Source organism: Lissotriton helveticus, chromosome 5_1 (genome assembly GCF_964261635.1).
Source record: "Lissotriton helveticus chromosome 5_1, aLisHel1.1, whole genome shotgun sequence".
NCBI classification, from domain to species: domain Eukaryota; kingdom Metazoa; phylum Chordata; class Amphibia; order Caudata; family Salamandridae; genus Lissotriton; species Lissotriton helveticus.
This window is the reverse complement of record NC_136065.1, coordinates 1,004,717,007-1,004,743,004: the sequence shown is the minus strand read 5'-3', so window position 1 is coordinate 1,004,743,004 and position 25,998 is coordinate 1,004,717,007. Positions and strand designations below refer to the sequence as shown.

Genomic DNA, 25,998 nt, shown 5'->3' with positions numbered 1-25,998 from the left:
GGTTTAAAAAGATTGGAACATTTAGCCATATGGAGATCCCTGTCCTATTGGGTCAGAATTTGGACCACTGAAGAATTGGAAATACATAGGCAGAGCCTGTGTGAGTTACTGGAACTCGATGCCCATCACCCTTTCCCATGGTTCACCCACATCGGAAAATGGCATCTGGACCCGGGCTTGAGCAGGTTTTGGCCAAATCCCAGCCTATTGATGCCAGAAACAAAGAGAGAGATTAAGGACATCTATTGAAATTTGATTTTGCACAAAGCCACTTTAGATTGTGCGTCTGGGAGACTTACCACACAATTTCTGTCTTACAAAGTGATCCCGAGTTTTGAACCGTTTCTGGACGAGATTGAACCTCAATTAGCAAAGACACTTTACCAGAAGTTCAGATATGAGATACTGCAGATCATCTCTTTTACATCTAAGTGGTCCATGCGTTAGGTTTTGGAAAGGGACTCCAGGTGTACTCTGTTTGTTAGGCACAAATGAAAATATTGCCCATGTATTATTTTTCTGTACAGCATAAGACCAGGAGTAAATGGATTAGGTCGTGATGTAAGGCACCACCTAGAGACACTGCGAATACTGAAAACAGTCAGCTCATAACTTATTGTATTTGGCGTAAGTAGATTTTTACTGGCTACCAGTTATTTAAGGAAAAAGCTTGGACAAAAATTGTAATACTTTTATTTTATAATGAAGTTTTATTCGGTTTCTTTTATTATATACATGAATATACTAGTCTAGCATAACTCAAGTGAATGTATATTAGCAATAATACATCTCACTGGCATAATGTGCATGTTTTACCCTTTCTAGTGCAATCTTTAAATATTATTTGGCCAGTCGGGGTTAATATGCACTTGCACTTTACTTTATTCCCGCAACAAATTAAGCTGACCATTGAGTCATAATATCTCGACATAATGGGAATTTTAAACTGTACAATTTTTCTGCACCTTTATTTTTTAATGAATATTGTACCCAATGTTTGCATCTGAAGGAACTTTTAGCAATACGTTTTTAATTAGTCATTTGAAAATGTTCTTTTATGATTCTTAGAATCGAAATAAAGGGAATTGAATTGACATTGTTTTCTTAAAGGTGTTAGTCATCTTTTCCTTCCTTCACCATTCATTATGCCTCAGTGGCACTTTAATTTGGCTTTCACTTTTTTTGATGTGTGCTCCTTTAAAGCCTCTACACAACTATCCCCTCAGGCTTCTCACCTTGAAAACATTCCTTGATGTGGCAATTATATTTCCCCGCAGAGTAAGTAAGCTGCTCCTCCATCCTCCTAGGGGACCTCAACTTCCACCTGAAAAACAACAATGACAGCAACACCACCACCCTGCTGGACAACCTCGCCAACCTCGGACTTAAGCAACTGGTGAACACCCCCACCCACTACGCCGGCCACACGCTTGACCCCGTCTTCTCCTCCAGCAAGCACATCTCCTTCAGCCACTCCACCGGACTTCATGGGACTGATCACAGCTGCGTCCACTTCAACTTCAGGAGAACCACGACCCACCACCACCCGCAGCAGGCTCCCCGCAGGAGCTGGAACAAGATCACCGCCGACCAGCTCACCACCTCCCTAAGCCAGAATCCTCCCGCCAGCGCAACGGACCCCAACGAAGCATCCCGCAACTTCACACAGTGGCTCACCAACTGCGCCGACGACCTCGCACCTCTGAAGAACCCACCCTGCAGACCCGGCAGCAAGAAAGCCTCGTGGTTCACCAACGAACTGAAAACATCCAAGAAAAACTGCCGCACCCTCGAAAAAGCCTGGCGCCACGATCAGACTACAGAAAACATTCAAAGAACGACTGGACAACAACACCCACAACAGCAAGGAACTCTTCAGCATCGTTAAAGAGCTCTCCAACCCCAGCGCCGGAAACAACGACATCACACCCTCGCAAGACCTCTGCGACTCACTCGCCTCATTCTTCCACCGCAAGATCGCTGACATACACAACCGCTTCGGCGCACAGACCACGCACCCAACCACCAAACCAACGCCCCCACCACCACCCTCAGCAACTGGACCCCGGTCAACACCGAAGCCACCACCCGCACAATGAACACCATCCACTCCGGATCCCCTACCGACCCCTGCACCCACCACGTCTTCAACAAGGCAGACTCCATCATCGCACCCCAACTCTGGGACATCATCAACATCTCCTTCACCACAGCCACCTTCCCGGAGAGCTGGAAGCATGCCGAGCTCAGCGCCCTCCTGAAGAAACCGACAGCGGACCCCACCGACCTCAAGAACTTCCGCCCCATCTCGCTCCTCCCTTTTCCTGCCAAAGTCATCGAGAAGACCGTCAACAAACCTTCCTCGAGTCACGATCCTGCTGCTCTGTTGGACGGTAACATCACAAGGACAATCTCGTCGCTTACAGCCCAAGTGTCCTTTTGGACCTCCCTGCCGTTGAGCGTCCCCAGTCGCATTACACTGGCAAAGATGATTGCCCTACCTCGGCTACTGTATTTTTATGCGAACTTACCTGTATATGTCCCTGCTCGTATTTTCCGAGAGCTGGAAGTTCTGATCAGGCGCCTGATCTGGAACAAGGGACGCCCCAGAGTGGCATTGAAAACCATGTACGCTGCAACGGAGAGTGGAGGGTTGTCGATTCCTAACCACGAGCTCTATTATCTGGCGGCGCAACTACAATGGGTCACATATTGGCTGGCCGGGAAGAATTTGGGGGATACTGCCACAATAGATGAGATCATGACGGCCCCACAAATAGACACACTATTTCACCCCTTGTCTAAATCCCACTGTCCTGACCAACTCCACCTTGCGGTGGCCAGACAGTGCTATGTTAGGTCCCTGAAACTCACGAGCGCCACCAAGCCATATGCACCCAACCTGCCGCTCCTGGGTACGCCTTGGGACGGTGGGGCTCTCACGGGGCCTGCGTTGAGTAGCTGGACGGCGGCTGATCTAGAGAGCCTAGGCGACTTGTTTTGTTTGAAGATGGCGCCCTCCTTCCTTTCGCGGCTTTAGTGGGCGACGCAGGCCTGCCGGCCGGCCAGTTCTTGACTCACGCGACGCTCCTACACATACTGACACAGGCTTGGGGACCACTGGTGGAGGAGCCCCCAACACATCTGTTGATCCAATATCTGCATGTGATGGGGAACGGCTCCCACGTGGTGCACTGGCTTGCTCAGGCGTTACACATCCACACACAGTTCTCGTCGCAGCGGCTGCGTGACAAGTGGACAACTGATCGGGGCCGGGACTGGACTGATTAGGAATGGTCACGGATACTGGCTGGGATGTAGCACATACCACGCAATGCCCGCTTTAGGATTATACAATACTACATTGTCCACCGCGCCTATCTATCGCCTGACAAAATAAATAGATACTTTGGGCTGACCACGTCGGCGTGCCCCAGGTGTAAACTGGTAGATGCATCTTTCCTACATGCCCTCTGGACATGCCCCTCCCTGCACGCCTACTGGCGGGCGGTGATGGATACACTGTCCAAAGCAACGGGAGGACGGTTGCCATATACATGGGAGGCAGGCTTATTGGGTTTGTTCAAACGGACGAAACAGACAAGGGTCCGAGAGCGGTTCTGGGATCTGGGGCTGATAACAGCGAAACGCCTCATTACCAAGCGCTGGAAAAGCGACACTCCCCCCCCCCCCCAAGCATTGCACTGGCGTACGTCCTTAGACAACTGGGCACGAGCGGAAAGCACAGCACTGCACAGCGAAGAAACAGCGGGGCTCCACAAGTATCCCATAGCGCAAGACTGGGATGGCATTCTAGCGGACTTTCACCAGGAGTGCCTGCGAAGTGGCATTGTTTAGACCCTGCTGCCTACCCCTGAGTAACCCCATTGCTGGCCTCTCCCCTCTTTTCTCTTTTCCCGCCCGGCTCGGTTCCACCCTGCCCTCCCTTCTTCCCCCCCCCCCCCCACCCCCCCCACTGAGCACTTGACGGAAATTATATATCGATCCCCACTGCTGCTGGCGCGGGGCGCCTGCCTGTCTCTGCCCGCCTGGCCTGCACACTCCACACAGACAAACACACGCACTGTTAAGCACCACCCAATTTCTGGTTCTAACATCTACCTTTTCAGATTGTTCCTTATGTTTGACTGTTTCGTAATAAATATTTGAATGTATATTGCATAATAGACGTGCCCAACCTACCTTGGGCTATTATCAACGTACACCGTATGTTTCGGACTGAACATGAATCTGAGTGGATGCCGGGAAGTAACGCTTGCTTTACCACCACCCGTGTAACTTCCTACCTACCGTTTGTATGCCGGTTCTTCACGAGATTGACATGCTACTTTGCTAACCTGATTACATACTGGCCCACGATGCCATACTGATTGCTGTATGTGACTGACTATCGTAGCTACTGATCTGTTGATTATATTCAGGCATTACTAATCATTTTCATTTCCTCATTTCTGTAACACTGTGGTGTGATGAAAAAAGAAAAATGCAATAAACATATTCAAACAAAAAAAAAAAACCTTCCTCGAGACGAACGGATCCCTCGACCCCTCACAGTCCGGTTTCCGAGCCAGCCACAACACCGAGACCGCTCTCATCGCAGCCACCGACGACATCAGATCCCTGCTTGACAACGGGGAAACAGCTGCCCTTATCCTCCTGGACCTCTCTGCAGCGTTCGACACAGTTTGCCACCGCACACTAATACAGCGCATCAGCAACACCGGAATCCAAGAGAAGGCACTGGAGTAGATCATCTCGTTCCTCGCCGGAAGAACCCAGAGAGTCCACCTCCCCCGTTCTGATCCGCAGCCACCGAAGTCATCTGCGGCGTACCTCAAGGATCCTCGCTCAGCCCCACCCTCTTCAACGTCTACATGAGCCCCCTCGCGGCCATCGCACACCAACACAACCTTAACATAATTTCCTACACCTACGACACCCAGCTGATCCTCTCCCTCACTAACGACCCCACCACCGCCAGAACCAGCCTACACAAAGGAATGAAAGACGTCACCGAGTGGATGACGAACAGCCGCCTGAAACTGAACTCCGACAAGACGGAAGTCCTCATCCTGGGATCATACCCCTCCGCCTGGGATGAGTCCTGGTGGCCCCCTGCCCTGGGCACCACCTCCAAGCCAACGGACCCTGGACTTCATCCTGGACTCCTCCCTCTCGATGACCAAACAAGTCAATGCCGCCTCATCATCCTGTTTCAACACCCTGCGCATGCTCCGAAAGATCTTTCGATGGATCCCGACCGAAACCAGGAAGACGGTCACCCAGGCACTCGTCACCAGCCGACTGGACTACGGGAACACCCTCTACGCGGGAACCACAGCCAAACTACAGAAAATACTCCAGCGCATACAGAACGCCTCCGCACGACTCGTCCTGGACATCCACAACCACATCTCAGCCCACCTAAGAGACCTGCACTGGCTCCCCGTCAGCAAGAGGATCACGTTCAGACTCCTCACCCATGCACACAAGGCTCTCCACGACCTGGGCCCCAAGTACCTCAGCAACTGCCTCACTTTCTACTCGCCCACCCGCCAGCTGCGATCGACCAGCCTCGCCCTCGCCACCGTACCACGCACTCGCAGAGCCACCACCGGAGGAAGATCCTTCTCCTACCTGGCGGCCAAGCCATGGAACTCCCTCCCCATCCACCTACGGCTGACCCAGAACCATCTCTCCTTCAGGAAGCAACTCAAGACCTGGCTTTTCGAGCAGTAACGGACCCCTCCCCCCCCAGCGCCTTGAGACCCTAGCGGGTGAGTAGCACGCTATATAAATTGATTGACTGATTGATTGATCGATTGAGCTGCAGGCCTTATAATCTAAGCTGCCTTACCTCTCAGTACACCCTGACAAAGACGAGCTTTGTATTAGAGGCTCCTTTCTAACGAAAGTGGTCACCCCTTCCTTGTAGCCCAATTTATCACCTTGCCTACCTTTTATGCTCCTCCGCATCTCTCTAAGGAAGAGGAGCGACTCCACCGCCTGGAGCCAAAAAGATCCTTGTCGTTCTACTGTGACGCACATGAGTGATCCGGGTGGACAACCAACTCTTCATGGGGTATGTTGGTGCAAAGAAAGGTCGGGCTATTTAGAAGCAGACCAAAATCTGCTATGCACTAGCCAAAAAGCAACCTTCTGAACGTCTGCGGCTCGTTCCACCAGAGCTAAAATGGGCACCAATGCATTAGCTTACAGAGTTCTGATCCTGGATAACTGCCAGTCAGCAACATGGGCTTCCCTTCACACGTTGACAAAACATTGCTGTCTGGATAATCAGGTCCACAGTGATGGATACTTTCGCCTTTCGGTACTGCAGGACTTTCACTTTTGAAATTGGTTCGCATACCCTCCTCCGAGGATGGTATTGCTTGGGTATCTATTCTAAGGTAAAGAATCTGCGTCTAGTAGTCTCTATCAGATGAACAAGTTACGTACCTTTGATAACGCCTTATCTGGTAAAGACTATATCTAGCTGCTGATTCCTTACCGACCCACCCATCTTCATCGCTCTGGAAACGGATTTCTAGGGACAGGGATGACCCCTTACAGGGCCCTTTTTTTGACACACCAGTCTTCCGTGTTCTTCCTGGCTCTGGGCTTCTGGTGTGGAAAGTCGTGAAAAGTAACTGATGTCAGCGTGCCTGTGTGGCACCCAAACAGGTACTGTGATGTTATTTCCAGTGCAGACAACACCAATGACAGACATGAAACCAATCAACGACACCTACGGGTGCGCAGGGGTACTGCTCACAAAACATCTTCTGGATCCCGTCTGACGCATTCGCGCCCTACAATACTTGCGGGTGGAGGGTTGCGCAGGGCTTACCGTGGGGGGGAAGGGGGTTAAAATAAAAATAGAAGAAGAAAACTTACCTGACCGGGTCCCGCGTCGCCTCTGCTCCTGGGACGGGTCCTGCATTTTCCTGAACAGAAATAGGAACAGGCATGCTCCCTCCCCTCCTGTAATTCAATCAGAACGCTGCAATGGCAGCATTGTGATTGGTGCAGAGTCGCGGACAGCGCCCAGCCGGGCACCTGTAGGGAGGCTATTTTCTCTATGTAGGCTGCAGGCAGCCTACATAGAGATAATTTAGACTGCGCATGACTGCTTAGGTCGGCCCCAGGGCAGACCAAACAGTCAGGGTACTCAAGATTGGTACAAGCCACTCTTCCCCGACCTGCCCGTCCCCAACCAGTCATACCCTCCGGCCCACCCCCAACTAGTCATACCCTCCGGCCCACCCCCATCCAGGCATACCCTCCGGCCCACCCCCATCCAGGCATACCCTCCCACCACCCCCATCCAGGCATACCCCTGTCTTCTGCTTTCTCGCAGCCGCACTGCGAGAAAGCAGTGAGGCGGCGCTTCTTCTCCCCCATGGAGAAGCCGCCCTTGGTCTGACGCCTGGGGAAATTCTAAGGTAAGGAATTTAGTGTCTACCAGATAAGGCGTTACCAAAGGTAAGTAAATTGTTCTTTAATCCCTGTTTCTACTCGAGCACACTGGATCCGCAGTGATCTACATCTGTGATGATTTGAAGAGGAATGTCAGCAATAATTGAGAGGATGCAACACTCCTACTGGATTTCTTCACCACCTTTGAAACAAGTTGCCACACACGTTCCTGATTATAGAGACACTAGGCATCTAAGGACGCTCCTATCGCACTGATAGGGCATCAACTCTCTTTCCCCTTTCACTTCAGCGCCTGTCTGCACTGGATTTAGTATTCCCCAGGGCTTGTTGATCTGATTTCTCTCCTTCACAATGCCTGCCCCCGACTGCTGCTGGCCCTTATGAAGACCGTTAACCTATCTCACATCAACCACATTAGTGACATTCAGAATATCATAAATATGGAAAAATCTGCTGGAATGACACACATCAAAGCTAGTCCACCACCTCTGAGCTGTCAACCAGTGGGCGCGGAGTATCCATGTGGCGCTGAACTCATCACAAACTGAGACTCTAGTCTACAGTGAATGGGAGAACTACCAGCCTTCAACCATCTGGCCCACACAAAGATGGCAATCTCTCAGTAAGAAATCTTGGAGAAAAATCACTCATCCCCAAGTAAATTAAGCTACACGACCCACTGTCAACAGCAAGCAAATTCTTTGATGCATCTTCCTATGCTTATGCTTTTCTCCTAAGGTGTAGCCTACTGTTTCCTTTGCCATGTCCCACCTAGAGTGCACAAACATATGTAAGGTTACCTCTTTTCCTACTCCAAAGACTTCAGCAAAAGTTGTATAAATCCGACACCTTGGCATATGTGACGCCATCTGAACAACCCTCCAGGTGCTTAACTACCCATGCTCCTTCTTTATGGCATTTTATTTTACCAACAGTGCCAGTTCGAAACAAGCCCAACCTTGGTTCAAGAAAAATTTCAAAGATACCCACAAATAAGGCAGTTCTCTTTAAAGTGGCTGATTATCCAATCCTGCAAGAAAATGTACATCAGTGGAACTTTCTTCCTTGTACAACAAGTAAAATAGTGGAATGCAACCTCAGCATAAGCATCATTGAGACTGACCTGGCAAAAGACCCAGTCGGAGTATTGTATTTTATGAAAGTCACTACAGTCCCATATTGAGCCCATTTCTCCCTCCTCACAGGCAGTCTGTGGGCTACATACACTTTAAAAACATAAGTGCAATTGTCATAAAGTGTGTGATTCCTTCCTAATGAACGGAGTTGGTGTGAATCCAAGTCTCGAACAAATTTAATTTATGAAGAAAAAAACATTCTCCCATCAATCCACTATCAACGAAAAAAGGGGCAGATAGAGGAGCCCCAATCTGTAAACACAGTGAAGGATATTTTAAATAACAATTGGAAGCAAGCCTCGGTATGTGTCCGCGGTGTACTTTTGCCCTGTAGTTTATCCTTTGAATCTACAATAACAGTACAGAAATATGAAGTGAAAGAGAGGAGTACTATGAAATATGGTCACAATTTATGGGCTCGGAACTATAGAAAAATGTAGACGTAATTATGCGGTGCGGTATTTACTTCACGGACTGGAAGCAATATATTTCACCTTGATTTATGGTCTTGCAAAACCTTATCTGCAATGTTCTAAATGCCTTGTACAGTCGATCAGGTGGCAAATACACTATAGAGACGACGAGAAATTTTAGGAATATCAACAGCAATTCCTTCGTGCCCTGGGCTGCAAACCTTGCCATCTCTGGCCCGTGCAGCGTTCAGACTGCAGCCGCCCATTTTGACCAGGTCACGACTGAGGCCTTGAATCAACTGGCCCCAGAACAATCCCGACGCCGCGCTAGAAAGAGACCCTCTGCCCCCTGGTTTTCTAACTCCCTTAGGCTTCTTAGGCAAGAAGTGAGGAGAATGGAGAGACTATGGCATGCCAGCTGGGATTTTAAAAACAAGGATGCGCACCGACTTCTGGTTAAAAAATACAAGGCGGAAATCTTGCAGGCTAAACAACAATACTTCGTGACAGTGACCTCCTCGCTTTCTTCTCCGAAGGAACTTTTTAAAACTGTTGACTCCCTGGTTAGACTGCAAGTCCCTGACCCCGTCATCCCCTCACAGGACCTCTGTGAGAAGATCGCCTCCTTTTTTCACTCTAAGATCCAGGACATTTACTCAGCCCTGGAGGAACAAAGAGCTGCCCTCAGTGCACCTACATCTGGTGTGGAGATGAGTCTAACCATCACCGAAATCTCCACTCCTTGCACTCTGGACACCTTCCCCTCGCTGACCGTACAAGATCTTGAGCTCTTGTTAGCCAAGACTAAGTCCGGATCTCCTTTGGATTCCTGCCCGCTGAAGGTCATTAAACAATGTAGGGAGACCCTCTTGCCTCCTTTGGTGGAGATAATGAATCTTGCCATTAGAGATGGCGTCTTCCCTGCAGAGTGGAAGAAGGCGGTAGTGAAACCCCTGCTGAAAAAGGCTTCCTTGGATCCGGGGGTTCTAAAAAACTTCCGGCCTATCTCCCTGCTCCCCGCTCCTGCCAAGATGCTTGAGACTCATCTCAACAAACATCTCGCCGCCTTTGTCGAAAGCTCTGGATGCTTAGACTCCTCTCAGCATGGATTCAGGAAGGAATTTAGTACTGAGTCAGCCCTCACCATCGTACTTGACAAGATCCGTACTTCAGTAGATGAGGGCCAGACATCTCTCCTGGTCCTGCTAGATCTAACGGCGGCTTTCGACACCCTCTCCCCCTCGGTACTTACATCCCGGCTGAGGGAGGTGGGGGTGAAGAACGCAGCTCTTGATCTCTTGACTTCCTTTCTTACAGGGAGGGAACAAAGAGTCAAACTTGGGGAGTTTCTATCTCCATCCCGTCCGGTGCTATGTGGGGTTCCTCAAGGGTCGGCTCTTAGCCCGACCCTTTTTAATATCTATGTTACCCCACTGGCCAAACTTATAAGATCTTTCGGGATGGAGGTAGTCTCGTATGCAGACGACACTCAAATCCTCGTTTCTCTACCCCATTCAGATGAACCAATCGCCTCCAAATTTAGATCTTGTATGGAGGCGGTCGGTAGGTGGATGGTTCTGAACTCTCTGAAACTGAATGGGGAGAAAACTGAGGTGATGGTGTTTGGGGGAAAAGAAAACATCTGGTCAGCCAACTGGTGGCCTGACTCCCTTGGTATTTGTCCCTCCCCCACCTCTTCTGCTAAAAATCTCGGGGTGATAATAGATCCTGCCCTTGACCTAGGCAACCAGGTGAGCAGAACTGTCTCCACTTGCTGGGGCTTGATTCATACTCTCCGTAGGGTTAGGAAATTTCTTTCCCTCCAGGCAAGAAAACAAATAGCTGTCGCTCTCATCGGCTCGCGTTTGGACTATTGCAATGCGCTGTATGCAGGACTCAATAAAGGACAGCTGCAGCGCTTGCAGGTGGTCCAAAATGCCGTAGCCAGATTTGTTCTGGATATCCCTAGGCGCTCTTCAGCCACGGCAGCCAGGAAAACTTTGCACTGGCTGCCGGTGGAACTGCGTATTCGGTTCAAGGTCCTGAGTATGACCTACAGAGCCATTGCTAAAAAGAGCGACACTGGAATTGGATCCATTATTTCCCACTATGTTCCCCCTAGAAACCTGCGTTCCTCCGGGAAGCTGCTTCTTGCAACTCCCCGGGTACGGAAAGCCAGGTGGGGTGGTAGGGCCTTTTCCACTCTGGCTCCTAAGTGGTGGAATGAACTTCCTTTGGATCTGAGATCCCTTCCATCCCTACAGATTTTTCGCAGTGCCTTAAAGACCTTTCTCTTCAAGCAAGCTTATGTTTAAGATCTATGTCTCCCCTCTTGGTCCTTCCTGACCTTTTGCTAGGCGCCTTGATACCTTCGGGTTATTGTTCTGCGCAATACAAATTATTTTTCAATTCAATTCAATTCAATATATTTCATTTATTTATTCATAGAGGAGGAAGATAAAAGGTGGAACTATTTTGTTGTGTTTCGGTCTGCTTTTCAGTGTGATCTTTGATGTGTGAACTTTTTGTTAGAAAGTTTTAAAGATGTAAAGCTGTATTTAAAAAATAAAAAATAAAACGTGTCGTTCTTAGTTTCATATGAAGTTCAGAGCATAGGATAACGAGTGCAGAAAGTTGACTTAAAAGAAAAAACGTTGTTTACCTTTAGCACTGGAATGTTTAATAGGAAGACATTAAACATCTCATAAATATATGTACTGTTAATTGCAAACACACAGCATGCTACTTTGGTCCTCGTACTCTGAGGTAACTGCTTTGAAAGAAATTTCAGGTTTAGTATTTACCACTAAAAGCAGTGAAATATCACGATATATTTCAGTTGATGAGTTTTGCAGCTTTTGGCTTATAACGTTTGAGATTATGATATTGTTGAACTTTTAAATGAATTGCATTCGATGTTTCGTTGGCCAACCTCATTCAGTGCTATTACAAATGCTTTATATTTTTTATTAAAACGGTCTTAAGCACAGTAGTGCAAGAAAAACACAATTTTTCATCCTTTTTCTAGTGCTTTAAGTTGTCAGGTGATTGCGCGTAATGTGGTAAAAATGTTCTATTAAATTGTTTTTGCCTCTCAGAATTGGATTGTGACAGGTTTAAAGTTTCGCTCTGAATAGGAGCGGCATACCGCCCCTCACCGGACGCACAGCTATGTTTTACTTGCATTCCACAGATGCCAATGAACAAATGTTTTTTTCTTCCAAGTTCGTTTATTTTATCAAAGTAATCAGAAATGAATCATTTCTTCCAGCTTTTTGCGCAAATCACAAGAGAGGCGCTTACGTGTTCACCACAATTCTAAAAGGTACAGCAATGCTAACCCAAGCTTTATCCTGCACCCCGAGGGCGTGCGTACATTTGATCCACATTCATCTGTTTCATTTACCCAATGCATTTCGGGTCATTCTTCGACCCTTCGTCAGGGGTTTGGTTATCTAAAATTCCAAACACATCTTTTTAGGAGCAGGTTTAAAGTTTCTTCATGAGATAATCACCATTCATGGACATAAAAATATTTTTGCGTTTTTTTACGTGGTCATTTGGTCTACATCATGCAGCCGAAAAGTTAATTGTAAGCAACCAGAAGACAAGGCAAATGTATTAAAATTATTATCTTACAATTATTATCTTACTTAACCTTCTGCAGTTGAAATATGTTGTACTAGTACTTAGTCACACTACGGCATTGCATGAGCTTTGATCGTGACCTGTTTTTAGCATATACTGGCACTACTGTATACTGCAAAAGTCAGTGGCATAGGCTAACTGCATATAACAATTAGTATGGCCGAGAATGAGAAAATATGAATACCAGATCACAGATTTTTGGGTTCGTGAATAATGTGACCAAGTGTATGCTTTTCCTAGCTTTTCCCCTCAAAGAGGGGTATTCTCAGCGTGTCCCTAATGGCCAGAGCCAATATGTTTTTGAAGTGGGGTCTGCAAATCCCTATACTGCTGGTGGAGGTTAGAAATGTTCATCTTCTAGCAAACAATTGGATGACATTCTCAGTGTCATGTTGGCGGTCCAAGAATCAAACTGCCATAAATGTAACAAATGTGTACAACACAATGACCAAAGTCATGACGTTGAGTTTGGTATGGTCATACAATAAATACGAAAGCCTCTATATCCGATCTACTTGATCGTTGTGAAATATTCCTTGATTGACCTTGAATGGACACGTTTGTTTTGACAATTTTATGTATGCAGATTCACTGTAGGTGATGCAACTACATCTGTATAAAATGCGAGGTCAAAGATGCCAACTCTGTAAACATCATTTATTATCACTTTGGGGTATATTTTTAAGTGCCTCCTGCCAGACAGCTGTTATTTCAAGATGAAAGACTCTTCTGGACGAATCCAAAAATGTGGTCCGCTTAGAGCCTGCCCACTGCTTACTGTTGTGTTGAAACTGGACACAAGTCAAGTCAAGTTTATTTGATTTCGTTCTCATATGAGAACAACAACATTTTTAACAATAAAAATTACAGTTTTGCTATTAAAATGATCTTTCTAATATAATTTTAAAAATGATTTTAAAAAGTAATACCCATTAATACACACAAATTCATTAGGTGGAGCATTACAAAGGGTAATCAAATTCTGAACAGAATTTATATTGCATTTAGTTTTGATCGGTGTTATGTATCTGTTCCTTGCGGCAACAATAGACGGATTTGGACAGGCAAAGAGGACATGTTCCAGGTCTTGCACCCCACCTTTACATAAGTCACTGCTTACTGTTAATTTAGTATCACTCATTTTCTTGCTTCTTTTTTCAGGGGCTTTCTTTCTTCTTCTTGTGTTTGCCCCTCCTTTTGAGCATAGCTATTTTACAATAATTTTGATTGGCTAACTATTATTCTTCCACTGGTCACATTGGGCAACAATCTTTTCCTACTTTTTATACACTTAAACAGGCTAGGTGTGTTTTCTGGAACTTTCCTTCATGCACAGCTTTCTACCCACCAAGTCCCTGCACCACCCTCATTAAGCGCTCCTTGTTATGCCTACCACTACTTATTCTCCCATTTGCTGTCTGTGTTGCTCCCTTTTGACTGTTTCCCGTCCATTGAATCTTTCACCTTTGCTCCCTGTTATAATAAATTATTTTGCCCTCATCTATTGGGTCAGATTATTGCTCTTTCCGCCCGCTCTAGGTTACTTCGCTCCCACCCGTTGCTTTGTTGTTCCCTCACCTTTCGCGGTAATTGCAAAAAATAAAATTAGAGAGCCTGGCTGCTACCATTTGCTGCAGCACCGCTCACTTTTAACAAAATGTGGTGTCTTACATCTTGGATCAGTAAATTCTTTTTTTTTTTTTTTTTTTTTTTTAAATAACGCTCACGTCGATCAGTAGCCATTGTGAAACATGCATGTGCACACTTCATCACACGTGTGTGCATACGCTACAATACTGCACCTATAATGTCATGACACATACGCACTTTGTACGTTTCAGGTCATGGCGCTTTTTTTTACCAGTGCTGTACAGCATGGCCAAAAAGCATAAGAAAATGTACAAAGGCAATAGTTATTAGCTTTCCCAATGCTTGGTTATTTTGTTATGATCTTTGGTCTTGTTTACTTAATCTGCATGATACTTTCCCAAAAAATTGTTTTATTTTGGTTGATCCTTTAAAAATGTTCACGCTTTGTTGAAGGGCTAAAAATTTCAAGAGTGCTACCCTAGCAGTTACTTTTCTTATCAAACATAAAGGCAGAGTCTGATATTTTCTATCCAGTTATTTTATTTTGATTTAATTCCATTAAACAGTCTACATCAACTCAAGGAAATAAGTGCATGCATATATCAATAGTTGTATCCTTGCACCTCTGCTACCTCAGGCTTCAAATTTGAACTTAGATTAAGATTGACTGTAAGGAGCTGATGATGTTTCTGCTGCTAAGCATTATAGAAGTGCTTCTGTATGCTAAGACCTTTGAAACTCATTGCAAGAAAAACATCCAGATGCTAAGGGGAGTTGAGGGGCAAGCCTGGAGTCCAAGAAAGATGACTGAGTTCCCTTGAGTTCCACCATGACCAGCCTAGCACAAGCTGATCCAGACTAAGGAGGAGCATGGAGGCCATCAGATGTGGAAGTTAGCCTGCGATGTGACTGAATGCCACTAATTTAGTTTACCAACTGTAAACTCATGGAAAGTTATCAGAATCAATGTTCCTTACTGGATACAGAGAGTTGAGAGAGAGAGAGAGAGACTGAGTAATCATAGAACATGGACTGTTTGGCTTTGGTGGCCATCTTGGCACTACATTATAAAGGACAAACTACCTGATTCCCCTGAGCTCTCACATATAAGCAGCTGCCATGTACTGAATCCTGTGATTATTGCATGCTAATCTAATATAAGGCCTCAGGGATATGCAATTAAAAGGTCTATTACCCTTCAAGCACGTTTTACATAAACAAATATAGCGGCTTTACTAACCTATAACAAAGACACTGGAAGGAGAGATTTAACACTATTGCGCCTTGCATATGCTAAGAACCAAATTCTGAGTATCATTAATGATAAACGTACAACAGCGTTCTGCATGCCATTTCCATACGATTGGATACTGAAAGATATGATGAGATTGGACCCACTTTATGATCGGAAGAGACCCACAAAGATGTTTGTAGGCTGCAGGAAGTGAGAAATTGACTGGTTATGATGCCCGAATTCCATGAAATAGCCTCATTGACACAAATTTCTTGCTTGAAAACAAAGCATATTTTATTTAGCTGTACAAGCAAAAATTACTGGTGCTTCTAAGGCAAAAAGTCAGTTCATTTTTGGTAACCGTGCATTTTTGCCATTTCAGTTGTTCAGTGATGTTTGTCTGGTTAATTTTTATTTATTCTGTAGTGTTATTTGTTGATGTTGATGTTAGGTCCACAAATTTTGTTTTTACAGACTTTATGAAAATAAAGGTGAAGCTGAATTCATGGATTCCTTATTGCAACTTTTTAAGACCATCAATACCATGGCGAGTAGTGTTTCTGATCAAACGCTGGCAGTGAAGGTATGTTCAATACTGAAGCAAGTTTGATTATACTAGATCATGGGTTGCCAACCTTTTCTATAATGAGAGCTTAGTCTGCTCAAGGACAATCATCACAAGCTATTAACAAATTTTGCTACTAACAAATGTTACCACTGTACAGTAGTAACCACACCCATCAACAATAGACCTAGTGATCGTCCAAACATTTTGGGCAGAGCTACCAGCGAAAATGTAGGGAAATGCATTATCAATATAAATGTCTCCATATGACTGATAAGATAACAACCAAAGCAGCATGTGACCTCTGGCAAAAACTTCTTAACCAAAGTGATGAGTCTTTCCAGTTCAGCATTAATTACCATTCCACTATCAGCTGTAAATATATTTTGGAAATGCACACTTGATTTCTTAATCAGCATATCAGTTTAAGAAAATACATATTTTTTCTATCAAATACTTCTCACATTCAGGGCAAACAAACTCTTATTATTCAAATGTATTTTCTGGAAGAAATACAATTATTTCCTTCAAAGTATCAGTTTTCATTTTTAGTAAATTTGTTGTCCCTAAACATCATTGTCATTTTCATCAAGTTCTCACATGTACAAATGCTTTACATAGGCAGAATCTCCTTCAACTATCCAGGTTTTATGATCACCTGTCAAGGATGCTCACCATAATGGCAAGGATGTCTATTATGGTAATAATACTGGCTATTTTATCGGAGGCACAACTCTGCCAAGGGTGGACACCATAATGGCCAGGATGCTTCCAATATATCAGTCATAACCATTACTGTGCCAAAGGCAGCCACCTTCATGTCACAGGTGTGCGAACTTAGACTAGTCAAGCAATATGTCAATGATGGCTGTCAATATGTACAACTAGACCAAGAATGCAGAAAATATAACAGGAATGTTGGGAATCAACATAGACGTTTGGTGATTCTTTACCTCCGGTATAGCATCTAGGGAGTAACATTGTTTATCATGGAGAAACACAGTGTGAGAGACAGACACACACACACACACACACGTACGTCTCTTCCTCAACTTGAGGGTGTGAATGAGTGTTTCCATACACTCCCTAACAGTTCATTATGAATTGGTGGGCTTGAGTGGTCGTTCTAGGAGCTGGGAATAGGCACAAATACTTCCAGTGCCTCTCCTATCACTGTTCACATCTGGAACATCAAAGTTGTGTCTAATGTTGGAGCAGAGGACAGGTACTATCCATTCCCATCCACTTAGAGCAGAGCGCAATATCCCGACACATAGTCAGGTAGTCGTCACTCTTATATATTTTTAATCAGGTTGGAAGCCATCCTCAAGAAAAGTTCCCCTGTGGGCTCCCTTACCTGTTTTAATCTAGCATCCTTCACTACATCTACACTTGGTAGGCCCCTCACACCCACAGCACCATATGGCAAGGAATAAAAGATCTCTGCCAACGAGGCCCTCATAGGGTGCCAGTCGAGTATTGCAGCGCCGACCGGACGAGAAGCAAGCCCTATGATGAAGCATGGGTGTGTGAGTGCCCTAATTCCGAAAGGAGGGATTCCCCTATCCCTTCCTTCACATAGGACTACCTACCGTCCCTGTTTTGCACTCTCTCCTATTCTTTTACTGACCCACTTAGGAACAACATACCCCTTCTTGCTAATGTGACTATCCATTTCCACCCACTCTTCCTCTGCCACCCATCACTCAAAGGTGGTGGGAGACTTAAAATCAACAGACTGGCCTTTCATTCACTCTGTCTCATACAATCTGATTCTCGGATTTCTTGTTACCATGAAAGGATAAATGATATACAGCTGTAGGGGTTAGGCAGCTCCTTAACCACACAATCTCATTTCCCTTTCCACTCTCCAACACCTGCCAACCAAGAACAGCAATAAATATGAGGAAATGCAGCTGAACAACTGAGGGCAGTGCTCATAAATCCTAGTTTTAGCTTCTCACTACATTCCACATCGGAGTACTTGGACGGTGCTGAGTGTTCTACTTCCTTAGATTCCAAAAGTGGTTGATGTCAAAAATAATGTCAGACAAATATTGATTAAAGCTAGAAGTAAACCTTTTAGCCCATGTCAAGATTCCGCAATGTACCTGACTGGGCTAAAGGCAATTCTCAACTCCAGAATGCAAGCAAACGATAAGGCACCGGAAATGATGTCATCTTAATGCAAACGTGAGATCGTGTTTACCAACTGAGAACTATCAGTGACCAAGGTGTTTTATCCTAATTTGGGATCCAATGATGTTGTATCCTCGCTAAAAGTGTCATTTATGTTTGTTAACATCAGTTTACAAGAATCAAATTTAAACTTTAAATAAGCTTGCTTTTTGATTCATTCTTCTACCAAATGACAAACCTAAAAGCAGAGGTTAAATAGGATCTTACAAACATTTCTCTTGAAGAGCCAGATGAATTGGCCCCACGACCTAGATCTTTCACCAGCTACATACTACGTAACTCACAACTTGGAAATTACCAGGGTGATTTGGGCCAAAGGGATCACATCCAGAACTCTCCCAATGCAAGTAATCTTCAACCAGGAGCAACATATTAACATTATATCAGGTCAAATGCTCATTGGAAAAATGATACTTCCCTAGTTAATGCCAGACAATCTCAAATTCTATGGGGACTGAAGCCCACTGCCAGCTTGTATTCATGGTCTATCCTACATTGCTGCATCTCTCCCATCTCTCTGCAATGTAGACATATCCTTTTGAGGTGCAAACTTCTAAGAAACGTTCACATAAATGCCTTTTCCACAATCAAACACAGCCTGGGGATCTATGACTTGACAGGAACTGAGGAATGCCCTATCATTGTGACTACAGAGGCCATTTGTTTCTTCAATTCTTTTTGAACTTTTGTCATCAAACTACAAAATTCCAGTGGAGGTCAGAATAAGCAGTTGAGAAAGTGGTCTATTGCTCAAATTCCATCAGTCCATAATAGGCTTGGAGCTCTCGGATACAAGCTAAACCTTTTTCAGGCAGATTACTGTATGAATTTCTTCATGCTTGACTTTTTGAATTATCACAATGATATATCTTAAAATTATATGCAGTCAATCCTTCATCAAGAACTTGTGAGCCTGGCTACCTAGCTCTCAGATACAAGCTAAACCTTTTTCAGGCAGATTACAGTATGACTTTCTTCATGCTTGACTTTTTGAATTATCACAATGATATATCTTAAAATGATATGCAGTCAATCCTTCATCAAGAACTTGTGAGCCTGGCTACCTCTACCAAAACCGTATCACACAGATTGTGGCTCGTCTGCACTGTGTGGGCACACTGAGTAGTTAGCACAGAAAATAAGTCATTGAAAATCTAGAATCCCTGCTGTTTATCCACTTGACCTTGTTACAGGGATTCTGAAGAGTCACAGAACTATGCTTGGGATCATGGAACCTTAGTAGGCAGGGACTGAGTCATCCTACCACCAGCACTTGCCCTCCTACTCACTCACAAAGGAACAAGTGATTAGACACCCCAGAACACAACACTCCCGACCCTCTCAGGAATTGCGGTTGCAAGACATACCCTTTCGCTCACTCTCACGTACCAGGCCACAATAAGATCTGACAGAGACACGAGGAAAGTTTAAAATATTTATTTTAACTATTGTGCCCTAGTATGCAGCATACGTGCCACAACAGTGGAAAAATGCCTAATACAAATACGGTTAGCATAGCAAGTAGTTTGTAAAACATAAAGGGCGCTATCCTTGTATACGACAGCATAACCTAACGTCCCTCCCTTTCTATAGAAACAAATGTTTATATATTAGAAGATCTCTTGGTGTTTGCAGCAGACCCTGTACCTCAGTCTATAGTTGAAAGACCTACATTACAGGTGCTGTCATGCTTCCTTCTCTGGAAAGATCCCTCTCCAAACGTGTGTTACCCACCCATGTATACCTTTATGACCAAAGTACGTGATCCCAAACAACAGCTGCATCTGCGTGTTTTGTCTAGGTGCCAGGGCCTGACCAGATTAGAATAAGAATGGGCATTGCTGTTTGACTTGTCTGCAGTGTTCAGACTAAATCCAGGAAAGAACAAAACAAAAACAACAGCATGTTCTGTGTGAAAGTTGCAGTGTGGCACAAAGCAAAATATGTTTGTATAGTAACGTGAACAAAGCAGAAGACAGCCTGCCAAGGGCTCATGCTAACTTAGGGAAAACAATGATGGCCACATGGACCATGTGACAACCTTGGACCTCAATTAAATAGCAGAAATCATCTTAAAAGCCTTATTCTTGGTTATATCATTCACTGATCACTGGAGTCTCCGGAACCAGTCATGAACCTCAAAGTCCTGATGTCAGGTCTTGTAAATATTGCAGAAAATATCTTCAAACAAATTCCTAATATCTTTCACCAGTGTTTCATTCCATTCACCTACTAAGATGAGCAATTCTACAATTCTACTTCTTCTGTCATAATTAGTTTGAATCTTGAAGAGTTGTCCCAATACGAAAGAGAAGTTGTAGACATCAATATTTCTCAGTTGAACTGCCCATCATCCTTTCACAACCTTTACAACAACATGTGCAAGTCTACAGAGAAATGAGTAGACCTATTTACTCCAACCTCCAAGTTGATCTTTGTCTGGCACACCAACAATTAAAGATCATATGGCTACACTTGGTCAAGAAAGCACAACATTTGTACCCTGCAACATGGCATTGTCCCCAGTACCCTAAAGCATGAAATAATTATTTTCTGCTAAATATAGTAACTGACAAGTCATTAATGCTGGCAAATTTATAGATCTATCTCGAATCACCCCAACTTGAAGAAAATAATGTTAAGTTGCAACCTTACTCGACAAGTCTGCATCCTCAGATGTATTGGATTGTAACTTTCTACTGAGCACTTGGAAAGGTGGCTGGGTCACTGATGTGGCTTGTGGATGGTGTCTGTGATCATTCTTGAACCTTAGACAGCCTTCAGAATTAGCTTATTTTATCTATGCAACTTGTCACTAGTGGTGTGCCACAGGTATCCCCTCTGTCTGGTGAGTGTTGCTTTCTAGCTAAGAACAGTGTTTCATATAACTTCTAAGTGCAATTTTCGGTTAAAAATGAACACGTATGAAACCGAACACTGTGGCTTTTGTAACCACACAGATCAATAGGTAACCATCTATGAAACTCATTCTTGTCTGCTGGATACATCTTCCCATACATTTTATGCTGCCTTCAAGCACCAGACTGGATCCGCAATGAGAGGTGAGAACACCAGAGTTTATAGGAAGTTAACTAGCATGATAGCATCAGTTCCTGTTTTTCCATAACTCATTGGTGGCAGTGTAAAACTATTCTCAGTTATTCACCATTATAATTTCTCTGCTTTTCAATAGTGGCTTGTTCAACTTTTTCCTCCTAAGATTTAAGATTTAAACTCTATTGCAGGTGCCCCCACATGCTCTATTTTCTACATCATCCACTCAATAGGAGTCTTCCAGGACGCAGTTTCCTGATACTGATAGGTTGGTGCTACATAAACACTAACACATACCATTATCACACCCACTTTCAGTGCCGTCCTTTAAGCTGGCAGAAATTATCTCGGTGGTGAAAGAAAATGTTAAGGACTATTTTGATGATGAAGCCTTAGCGTAACCTCGTCATACTGCCCAATGATTTCCCTATATGAAAGGTACATTTCGGTTTAACTCTGATGCCCTTGCCATGCCTGATAAAGATTATTGTCCTACAGAAGATGATGTCTCTAAGGGTGAGAACCTTCTAGCCTTCATCAACATTTACACTGGCCTAGACCTTGATTTACAAAATGCAACCTCTTTAGAAGGGATATCCTTTTTTCAGAAGTGGTTCCTTCACTCTGTATGGTAGTACAAAGAGCAGCAGAAGCATTAGAGTTTACTTTTGCCCTTTGCTGAGGCAAAATCTAGTATTTTCAGAGATTTTGAAGTCTTCCATTGCAGTCTTGATGCCTCTGCTAGCTTTCAATGAGGCACTGTAACACCTGGTCATGAGCACTTGGGAAAAGCTTTCTCAAGCCTGGTATCCAACAGACAAATATCTAGGTGAGACAGATCTGATGACGCAGACATGCACCGTGTGATTGAAAGTTCTTATCACACCTTGACTGGAAAGTATGGTGGTCTAGGCCTACTCCAAAAAGTTAAACTGAAACACCTAGCGCCTAAATAGCTGGGCTGTATGGGACAAAACCTTGCCCTTCACATGGTGAACACCTCGTCTTCCAGTCCATAGCACCAATGCCCTCAAGGAGCTGGCACAATTAACTGTTATCAGTCACGTAGACCACATAAAAAACAAATCCTGATGTGTGACTTAGATTCTGATGCCATCATGGAGCAGTTCATGGGCACATTTGCCTCAGTGTGCCATTACACTTGAATGTGTACAAAAGTAATCTCCAGAGATGTCTAAGAAACAGCCATGGAGATGCTCTTTGATGGCAAATGGCAATTCAGTAAGCAGTCTTTCAGGTAATACTTCAGGAATTGTAGAGCTAATGCTGACTCCGATGTGTAAAGTCTGCACCCTACCCTTTCTGTCCCAGAAGGAGTGACTGAAAAGTTCCCACCAGGATCTTATCTCCGGCACAAAACTTGATTTTGGCAATGGACGTTCCTGCCCTGCTGAACAAAATGGCATTGGGCTGATGTCTCTAGTAAAAAGGGGAAGAGTAATTTACTCCCTCCTATCTTGGCGCTCAAGGATAAGGTTGGTCTGTAACCCATCCTTGACTTCTGCCTCTTGTAATGTAATGTAATGTAATGGGGTTTTTGTAAAGCGCAGGCTGCACTCCAGGGAGCGTCTTTGCGCTATAGAAAGAGAGTCAGAAAATCAGACGTCTGGTAAGTGTGGTGGGGAAGGGGGGAAATTCTAGACAAGGTTTTTACATTGTTCTTCGGAAAGGGTGAAGATCCAAGTTTTGAGGGTTTTTCTGAAGATTGATTCTGTGGGGATTTGATGGAGATGATGAGGGAGAGTGTTCCAGGCTTTGGAGCCTAGTACCGCTAGGGATTTTCCTCCTTTAGTCTTGAGTCTGAAATTGGGGATGGTGAGAAGATTGGCCCCTTGAGATCTGAGACATCGTGTGGGGGTGTAATGTTTGAACATTCTTAGTATGTAGTTGGGTCCCTTTCCGTTGAAAGCCCTGAAAGTGATCAGTAGGATTTTAAAGAGCACCCTTTTGTAGATGGGCAGCCAATGTAAGATGTTCATTGCTGCTATGGCAGAGGTTCTCTTTTTCCATCCTAACACTAATCTGGCTGCAGCATGTTGCACCATCTGTAGTTTGTGGCAGACTTCTCTATTGGTCCCTGCATATAGACTGTTTCAGTAGTCGATGCGGGAGGTTATGAGGGCTACTGCGACCGTTTTCCTTGCGGAGATGGGAATCAGGTCGAAAAATTTCCTGAGCCCTTTTACAATTCCAAAGCAGGTCCCTGCTACGACCGTAGCCTGCTGTTTGAAGCTCAGGGAGGGGTCGAATTTGATCCCTAGGTTGCGGACTGAGGAGGCAGTACTTGGGGGGGCACTAACATCTTGAACTATTGAATGTTTTTCAGGACAAGTTCAAGATGTTACTGAGCCAGGTTTAGCTGGCCCACAATGCAGGAATTAACTGAAATCCCTAGAACTCCAAGGCACCTACTTTCATCTGTCAATACTCCCACAAACCTGAAGACTACCTGCGGTTTATTGTGGGGTTCTAGTATTATCAATTCATGGTACTGCCATTTGGCCTGAAGACTGCACCATATGTGTTTTAGTGAAAGTGCAGGCTGTCATGACAACTGCAGTGTGGAGGTCAGGACTCCCTATATTTCCATAGTTGGATGACTGGCTTGTGAAAGTGGGGTCTCAAGCTCTGGTCAGGAAACTTCTTCAGTGCACTATGACCCTCCACTGCAACTTGTACTTTGTGAAAAGTGTCCAGAATTCTCATTTGCCCACACAAACTGAGGTTGGACTCAACCTGCATGATGACCTTTCCTCCTTCTCAGAGAGTTGTGAATATTCAGGTGGGTATTCAGGAGAGTAGTCTAATTGTCCTGATTCAGGCATATATCCTTGTTCTGCATGACTTTGTGTAACTGTTGGTGCCACACACCAGAACACAGTGAGAGTCCTTCAGTAGTTCCTGAGAACAAAGCTGTTCAAAGGCCAGGGAAAATTCTGAGCTCAGGTGAAGATCTTTGAGTCAGTCCATCCAGCTCTGCAATGGTAGATGTGCCCCTCCAGCCTACTGGTCGATCATTCTTTCAGCCCTCTGCATGATCAAGGCTACGGTGGTCATATACTGGGCTGGGGTGACCATCTGGGTGACACGAAGTTTCAGGGCCTTTAATCCACATTGAAGCAGCTCCTGGACATATACACACACCCATGGGCCTGCAACAGGAAATTTCCCCCCAGGGGTAGCCCACTATGCAGCTTCTCTCAAAGTGAATATGACTGCTCTTAGTACCATCTCCTTGGAGGAGAACAAGTGGGAACTGCAGTGCCCTCTGAATATTTTCCTGGGTGATGCCTTCAAGGTGAATTGGTCTTGAGACCATGTATTTCCACTAATTCAGCTTTTGTTTAAAGGCCTGCTAAATGTGCAGGAAGATCATGCACAGATGATTCTGATCATCTCGAACTGGGCAAGGTGGATCTGGTATGGCAATCTGTTGGTATGTCAGTCTGTTGGCAGTCGGTATTTGGCCTCCTGTCCCTCTCTCACAGTGGTAGGCTTGTTCCTGCAGCAGGTTATCCATCCTAAATCCCCAGACACTGTGGTTGCATGGGTGGAGTTTGAGCAGAATCATTTAGGATGCTTTTGTCTTTCATTTGAAATCATGAGCTTTAACATGTTGGCCAGGACACCTGCTATAAATTTCATTTTTATATAGTGCTGGAACAAATTATTTTAATGAGGGGAGTTTGAAGGCCTGAACCCTTTGCTTTCGTGCCTCTTCAATATTCTTTCATCCTCAGTATCTCTTGCCCAGCATTGCCTAACTGTGGCTGCTGTAAAAAGCTCTTTGGCTGCTTTGTGCCTTAATGTGCCTTTCTGCCCTTGTTTAAGTCCCCAATAGTAACATGTTTTCTGAAATGGTTTACCTTTGTTTTCTCACACCTGGTTGCCTTTTCTCTTGACATTCCCATTTGAGCTGACGCACAGACTCAGGTTCACACTCTCAAGATTGTTTTCTTGATGGCACTGTGTTTGGCCCATTGCATCAGTAAACTCTAGACCCTTTTGGTTTGTCCACCATTCATAATATACTCTGATATTTCTTTTCCACCAAAAGCAGTATCTGCCTTTCACATGGGCCAGTCCATCACTCTTTCCTACCTCCTCCTCACCCCCCCCCAAAGAGGAGGAGTGACTGCATAAAGTGGACACTAGGCATGTGGTATGTAGTTATATAAATGGCACCAAACAGGACAGTGGATGATCAAATATCTTTGTGAGCTTCGCTGGAGTCAAGAATTCTAAAATGGCGACCAAACACACAATTTTGCATTATCCTTTGGATCAATATCTGCTATGCCCTGGACAAGAAAGACCTTCTGGAGGTTATTTGTACGGACTCTACAAGGGCCTCTCTTTCACCAGATGTGCTCCAGTGGCTGACTCCTGCAGAGCATTCGTATGGTAATCCCTTCATACGTCTGGTAGCCTAAGCAAGAAGTGATATATACTTTGGCAAGATTGGGCGTTATTTGTTCCTTGGATAACTGTCAATACTCAATCCAGTATTTTAAAGGATATTACTTTGGGACTCATTTGTAAAGTGAGGCATCTGAGAGAAGATATATCCATCAGAAGAAAAAGTTACTTAACTTGGGTAACAATATTTTGGTTTGATAAATAATGTTGCAGCAGATTTCTTACTATCTTCTCTTGTCCTTGGTGAGTTAATGCCAT

The 25,998-nt window shown here is 44.7% G+C and overlaps 1 protein-coding gene across 1 annotated transcript in view; it reads left to right on the top strand.

Moving 5' to 3' along the window:
- The window catches only part of DOCK1 (dedicator of cytokinesis 1), a 1,311,419-nt gene that overhangs the window by 412,335 nt on the left and 873,086 nt on the right, over nucleotides 1-25,998 (top strand). Inside the window, exon 23 of the mRNA XM_078643512.1 lies at nucleotides 15,957-16,065. Within this exon, the coding sequence (XP_078499638.1) occupies nucleotides 15,957-16,065 (109 nt within the window). The remainder of the gene's footprint in view (nucleotides 1-15,956; nucleotides 16,066-25,998) is intronic.